Source organism: Lepisma saccharinum, unplaced genomic scaffold (assembly GCF_977018435.1).
Source record: "Lepisma saccharinum unplaced genomic scaffold, izLepSacc3.1 HAP1_SCAFFOLD_251, whole genome shotgun sequence".
Classification (NCBI taxonomy): domain Eukaryota; kingdom Metazoa; phylum Arthropoda; class Insecta; order Zygentoma; family Lepismatidae; genus Lepisma; species Lepisma saccharinum.
The window spans coordinates 197074-204571 of NW_028143017.1; the positions used below are offsets into that span (position 1 = coordinate 197074).

General features: G+C 38.5%; 1 protein-coding gene across 1 annotated transcript; it reads left to right on the forward strand.

Moving 5' to 3' along the window:
• Positions 1-3300: 3300 nt before the first annotated feature.
• LOC145982622 (uncharacterized) lies at positions 3301-4050 on the forward strand. Its single transcript, XM_083116008.1, has one exon. It carries the CDS (start codon positions 3301-3303, stop codon positions 4048-4050), a length of 750 nt encoding a protein of 249 aa, XP_082972134.1.
• The last annotated feature ends 3448 nt before the right edge of the window (positions 4051-7498 follow it).

Here is a 7498-nt window from a genome sequence, read left to right on the forward strand (position 1 = left end):
GATCTAAATGATAAAATTGTAAAAAGAGAATGCCATAGTGTCCAGTGAAATTATTTGAACTCTATTAAATCATTATTGTTTCCTGTTTACTAAAAATTGGATCTAAAAATTTTTTTGCTCGCTTCGCTCGCAGTTTTGTTTTCTGTAATGCATTTTAAGTTACCAGAGAGAGAAGCAAGATTTATCTTCATTGATTTTCTCTTCAATGCATGAATAATTATTTTGAGGAAAAGGAGCGTGCGCATCTCAGAGACAATTTGTATAATTTTTGGGTGGATGAAATGATTATGTAATGTATTTTAAATAATATATGTTGAATATATATGTATTAAAGAAACGTTGAATACGTACACGTAGTGTTAGCGAATATTTTTCTAATTTTACGTCGCTTTATGTTGCATATGTGGTACATGAAAGTTATGCATGTTACTAGGCCCGTACCCAGGGAAGGGGTCCCCTCGAGTCATGAAATTTTAAAATGCGAACCAATAAAATGCTACGAAAATAACATCGACGATTTTTTCAAACTTGAAAAAATTTCAATTTTGTCCTTGCATAAATGAGTGTTTGTTGTGTAGAGAGGCAGTCTCCAGAAGTCTGCAATCATTGATGCAAGGCTACCAGCAGTGGCGGCGATTGGATGGGCAGTGCTCCCTCCACATACACACACAGTGGCGCAACCATAGGGGACAGGGGGCATTGCCCCCAACCTCGGACAGAAATGAGTTCTAGGGGGGCAAACATTGACGTCCAAGTGTACCTGCAGGGGGCAATTACCGCCCACAACTTCAAATTTTATGCAAATAAATAAATTTTCCATAAACTTTTCTTCCTCGCTTCGTTTGCAATGCGTGCTTTTCTTAGTCTTATCAAGATCAGAACGGTAGCTAGGGAGGCAGCGGGAGTCGACCCTGGGCACCGAACGATCTAAATGAAAAAAGCTGTAAAATTGATTGACCGATTGATTTACGCACAGAAAGGCTAATCGAGACTGGACCTACAGTTTAAAGTGGGATCCGAACCACTGTGCAATTTGCCTTTACCGGGTATCGAACTCGAGACCCCTTGATCACAAGGCGACGATGGCACCACTACACCATCGGGGAGGCTCAAATGTTGTAAAAGAGAGAATGTATTGACGTCCCGTGAAATTATTTGCGCCCTATTAATTCAATATTGATTTCAGCCTGGAAAAAATTGGATCCAAAAATTTTCTTGCTCGCAATTTGTTATTGTTCTTTGTAATGCATTGTAAATTATTACCAGACGGAGAAATAAGACTTGTCTTAATTGATTTTCTTTTAAATGCATGAATAATTATTTTCAGGAAAGGGAGCGTGCACATTTCAGAGACAATTTATGTAATTTTTGCTGTTGGTTTATTGTGAAATGGATGAATTGGTTGTGTAATGTATTTACATAATATATGTTGTATAAAATATGTGTTAAATAAACTTTGAATACATACACGATTTTATGTCCACTTCGCTCCATGTTGCATATGTGTGAAACATATATCGTCCATGAAAGTTAGATGTTAATGTAAAAAAGAATAATATTTGGAATGCATTTATCAAGCATTTTGTGTCTTTAAAAATAGTTTGTGTACTTGTTTTCCATTATTTATGTGAGGATGCTTCCAGGACATGGCCGCCATCTCTAAGTTGGCCATATTGGATCGAGGTCAATTTTTTTCAAATGGCATGTTGGGAATTAAAATACATTAGAATTTTCCAAGGAATGCAATGCTGTAATTAGTTTTGTGATAACTGTAAAGGTACAAGAGTTATTGACACTGAAAGCTAGCAACTACATGCTGCGGTACCCATCGGTATGTTCTTGAGGATGTGCTCAATGTGGTTTTCATTGTGCCGAACACAATCTTTCAGGCATGAGATCCACTCTGCATGGACCCACATGAGCATCTGTGGAGGTATTTGATAACAGGCCCGCATGATAAGGTAGTGAAGGTGGTGTGCATCATGGATTTTCTTGGCATACTCAAGCTGTTTCAAAGTAACACCATACAAAAAAAGTCTAGGGGTGTGTGTTCGTCACAATGGAAACCACATTGAGCACATCCTCTTCAACATACCGGTGGGTATCGCAGCACTCCGTTGCAATTTTAGAGTGTCAATAACTTCTGTACCGTTACAGCTATCACAAAACTAATTACAGCATTGCATTCCTTGGAAAATTCTAATGTGTTTTGATAATCCACATAATAATTTTGATAATGCCATTTGAAATATTTGACTTCGATCCAATATGGTGGTCGTCCCAATAGTACCCTCACACATGGGCCCCTTACCCCAATGTACCCAGGTTAAGTTGAATTTGCCATTTCTGCATCCGTTTGAGAGAAAAATGGGTGTCCTGGGACTTAAGATGTGCACATTATACTCCCAGTGTTATGCCTGCCCCTCCCGGAAAAAAAAAATATCTACATCCACCTGTGCAAAATGGTACCTAGAGTCGCAGAGCTATATGAAAGCGGCTGACCTTGAACAAGCCTCGATGCGCAGTAGCAAAAGGAGGCGGTGGAAACTGCCGTGGAAAACGCGCGATGTCGTTCTTTTGTTTTTCGAGCGGCAAGAATCGGTTTGGTTTTCGTTGTGACTGTTCGTGTTTCTTCATTGTGATCACAAAAATTTGTCAATATACTTGTGCAAGATGGCTACAGAAACACCTAAGCGTCGTGTTCTACACAAACAAGCGCGAGATATGGTGTACAAAGTTTATCAGTTCTTCCAAAGTGAATCTCGCAGTGCAGACAGTGCCTCGTGTTCGTCAGGGAGCAGTGTTGCCAAATGTCAGGGGCGTACAGCGGCTGCATGTGGGATAGGTCTGCGTACAGTTCAGACGATTGCGAAGGAAGCCAGGTCGTCGATTGGTGATACAGGGTCGGTTTCTTTTCGCTCGCCTGGCAAACGTCGTAATCGACGAAAGAATGTTACGCACTTGGACGATTTTGATAAGGGGGTATTGCGTAATATTATATTTGATATGTACGCAAATGGCGAATTTCCTACTGCAGTGAAACTTAGGGCTAAATTGAAGGAAGCTATCGGGTTTGCAGGCAGTACGTGGTCAGTGTTAAAAATTTTGAAAAACATGGGGTTCAGATATAGGAAAGGCAACGACGGGAGGAAATTTTTAATGGAGAGGGGTGATGTTGTAGCTGCGAGAGTGATCTTCCTCAGAACCATGCACGAAATCAGGAAAGCTGGTACTGCAAATATATACTATTCAGATGAAACCTGGGTCAACCAGAATCACACGAAGACGAGCTGCTGGAGAATGAGTGATGGTTCTGGTGGGTTAAAGGTGCCATTAGGAAAAGGTGCTCGTCTTATAGTGTGTCATGCGGGTTCAGCTGCTACAGGCTTTGTGCCCCAAAGTAAATTGGTTTTCCGCTCCAAAACAAACAGTACTGACTATCATTCAGAAATGACGTCTGCCGTGTTTCGAAAGTGGTTTTGCGAGCAGTTCTTGCCATTTCTCGCCCCCGAATCCGTGATTGTAATGGACAACGCGAGCATACATTCCTTGCAAGTGGATAAAACGCCTTGTTCGAACACAAGGAAGGCTGATATTATGGCATGGCTCTGTAACAAGAACATTCCCCACACAAGCACGCAAACCCGAGCAGAATTGTTGCAGTTGGTGAAACATCATACACCAATTCACAAAAGTTACGAAATCGATATAATAGCAAGAGAATATGGTCACAGAGTTGTTCGTCTCCCACCTTATCATTGTCAGTACAACCCGATTGAAATGATTTGGGCCCAGGTGAAGGGGTACGTAGCTGACAAGAACAAGACTTTCAAAATTGCCAACGTACAGAAACTGACTCACGAAGCAATAGACAGAATAGGTGTTTCCGAGTGGGCAGATTGTGTGGCTCACGCAGAGAAAATACAAGAAGATGACTTCCAGCGTGAAATAGTCAGAGACGATATCATCGAGAAGGTCATTATAAATTTGCAAGACACGGATTCCGAAGAACTTGAATCAAGTGACGAGGTTGACAGCAGTACGGAATGAGCGTTATGTAAGTAAATGGCATTTTAATTTTTCTTTTCAGTTCATGTTATGCATGCCAGACAGTTGTTTTGTTATTACGAGTGCCACAAGACCGACGCATGGTATCTGCGGGAAACGAAGTTGCTTTTGCCGCGCCGCGAAAGAATGAATCAAGTTCTTCTCTCGTTTTCTCAGTAACCAAATAACATATCGCTGTAAATATTATACGAACTTAAAATTTGGAGTTTTCTTTGTAACTTTCTCACTGGAAGTTATTTCAAATCTAATTTAATAAAAATCGGCTCGCAAGAGAACTTTTTCTCTATACAATAATGGTCAATAAAATATTTAATTTCTTTCACTTACTTTCAAAATTCTACACGTTTAATTTACAGCACATACGATTGTCTAAAGCTTTCTGGTAATACTCGTGCAGGATTGGTATCGATTGTTGCAATAATAGCCGTGCAGTGGCAATTTACAATTGTTCGAATGTAAGCCATTGTTTTTTATTTTGAAAGAGCTGGCGAGAACCTCGAACAGTGAGTACAGCGGAAATGTATCTCCCTCTCTCTCTGCGCGGACTTGTCAAGGTCAGCCGCTGTCATATCGCTCGTCGACTCTAGTACCCTACCACTTTTCCCACTTGTTTCCAAATTCAATATTGCAGACTGAAAACATAATTTTATAAATAAATACTTTGCAGTTTCTTAATATTCTCTTCTTTACCAGAAACACATATAATCAAATCTGACTGGTTACACATTAAATAACCCAGAAAAAAATTGAAAATGCTACCACCGATTCAGATTTTCATGAAACTTTGTGCATTTTTAATACTACCAAGGCATAAACACATGCAAACTTTTTCTTCTCTACACCTCATAGTTACGGAGTAACAGGAGGCTAAAGTTTCAGAATTTTGCACAGATCGATCATCGTCGAGGCCATGGCAGTGCCCTGCAGTGCTTAACAGAAAAAGTTAATCTGAGAGAGAAATCGATATATCACTTCGTTTTTTATTCTAAATTTCATAGATATATGTATCTACCATAAAACTTGTCACCAAGATTCCCTTGCACTGAGAGTCAGAAAAAGTTTTGTGTTGTAAATAAAGTTGATTTTTTGGTATCAACATCTGACGTTATTAAAATTGCATTGTCACTAACAGGCACTGCAGTAATCATGCCAATTTTTTTTTTTTTAAATTGAAGCTTCAAGTATGTTCTAAAAGGCTATAAAATAAAATTAGTTTGCTTTTTTACTGCTTATATTAAGAAATCTTCATTAAAACAAATTTTATGTACATTCATATGAGTTATTCCATGCCAAATTATCACACAAAAAATAATAATTAAGAATTACTGTATTAATGTACCCTGGATTTCATTTGGCAGACTAGAGGCTCTGACATCTGAACTCGCAGCCAGTATAACTATATGTGGAGCTCGTGTTGTCGTCCCCATCTTTTTGAGCAATATATAGAAAAATAAGTACACCAGGGTTCCCATGTGAACTTGAAATTTATTTTTCCGGAGTTTTCCAGAATCTTCAATTGTTTTCCAGAGTAGTCAATACACAGTGTAGTATTATTTTCTATTTTTACAATAGCCTCCATTTCCCCTTATAGCCATATCATCACCACCTTGTTCTTCTTATTATTATTAGAGATGAGTATGACTAGCTGATTCATTGACTTAAAATTTTTGGGTGCATGGCACAATGGCACCATTGTTGTATGCAGGGGCAGTATAAGGCCTTCATATATACACAGGACAGGGTGCTATATACCTTTACCTATTATGAAACCCTATACTATTATTATTCAATCAGTCACTGTGATAGGAAAAAATTCTTGACCACAAGCATAATTTCTTGACTTTTTATTGACTTTCATGAATGGTAAGTTAATGTCTGGGCCCTTTTCCCTTCTTTATTAGTTCTAGGTCCTTTATAGAAAACTTAAAACTATAAAATAAGTTAATACTTAGAAGTTGTTGACAGTGTTTAGGTTTAGGACCTTTACATAAAATTAAAAACATAAAGTAAGTTGATAATTAGTAGTTGTTGATAGTTTCCTGATTACATGGCTTTTGTTACCTACTGAGAAAAAAAGTTCATGATGAATAGTTGATAATCTTCTCTTCTGCAGCAACAGCCTCCTCTTCCTATATCTTGTGTAGTTATTGGAGACTCACAGGTGAAGTATGTGTCCCAGGTGTTGGTTTGCTGGATACAAGTTACAAGATCTGGAAGAAGTATTTGTGGAGATAACTCCATTATTTTATGTTGTTGTCTCAACATGGGGACCAACAACATACCCTGCTATTCCTTGAGGAGAATTCTGGATATGTACAGGCAGTTGGTGGCAGCTGTCCTGATGTTTCCATTGTCGTCCCAGGGATTTAACCCCACCACAGCAATTTGTTTACTGCAGAAGGTGACTGGCACATAACTGTTCTCAATGAAACAGCACACATTTTCAATAAAGGTCTTTCACCGTTTGCCCAGGAGCTCTCTTGTCAATGGAAAACATTTCTGAGTTGCAGAAAAATTTCCCAGGATGGACTCAATCCTTCTTTTTCTAGATACAAGCTTCTGACAGATGCAGTTATGCATTCTGTTCAGAAGATAGATTCATCAGATAGGTTTCGTGCGTCAGACCTACAACAGTGTATCCTCAGCAAAGTATGCTGAACACCCCCTGCTCATCACATCATCACTACAGATAGGTCTAGGTATACACACAGCCATCAATCATATAATAGAAAACAGAACACACATGCATCATCTGTTAGTTTGTAGACCAGATATTTGTATTGTGAGGATGACACTGCAGCGGTATGCTAAAGTGGGTTACCTTGCTATACCGCTGCTTTGACTCACGTAGCTGCCACGAATGGTGACATGTCTGGCAAGAATAGTATTAAGTACAGCTTCTGTCATTCTTCAAGAAGGATGCATAAAAATAACCAAAAAATACCAAGGAACATGTCAACGGATTGCCAGTCTTGATATATACACCAAAATTTTCAACAAAAATAAATCTTCCAGTTTAGAAAAAAATGCAAAAAAGAATTGCAACTCTCATCATAAGAAAATAAACCCAAACTCAGAAGCAACTTCCATAATTTGCCAGTCCTTCAAGTTGCCCCTCCCTGTTCACTTAACAGGGAACCACCAAAACAGACTATGAAGCACACCAAAAGAGTAAGTTATTGAATAAACATTTGAAACAAATAGCAACGAAGTAAGTAGAAATCGAAACTACAATGTCATAACTTTATGTAATTGTTACTGTTTATGGCATACTCATTTCATTTTTTTCAATTTTGAACTGTAATTTGATTTTAGAGCACATTACGGTTTTGAACATTTTGCCTCAAGGTCTCGTCTGAATTTTAAGTAAAAAAAAAGTGGCATCCTTCTTTCACCAATTATATTTATTGTTAAGGCCAATAACCATTGT

Bases quoted from the DNA above. Each gene is read 5' to 3' on its own strand.
- LOC145982622 (XM_083116008.1), top strand. From the start codon at position 3,301: ATGAGTGATGGTTCTGGTGGGTTAAAGGTGCCATTAGGAAAAGGTGCT.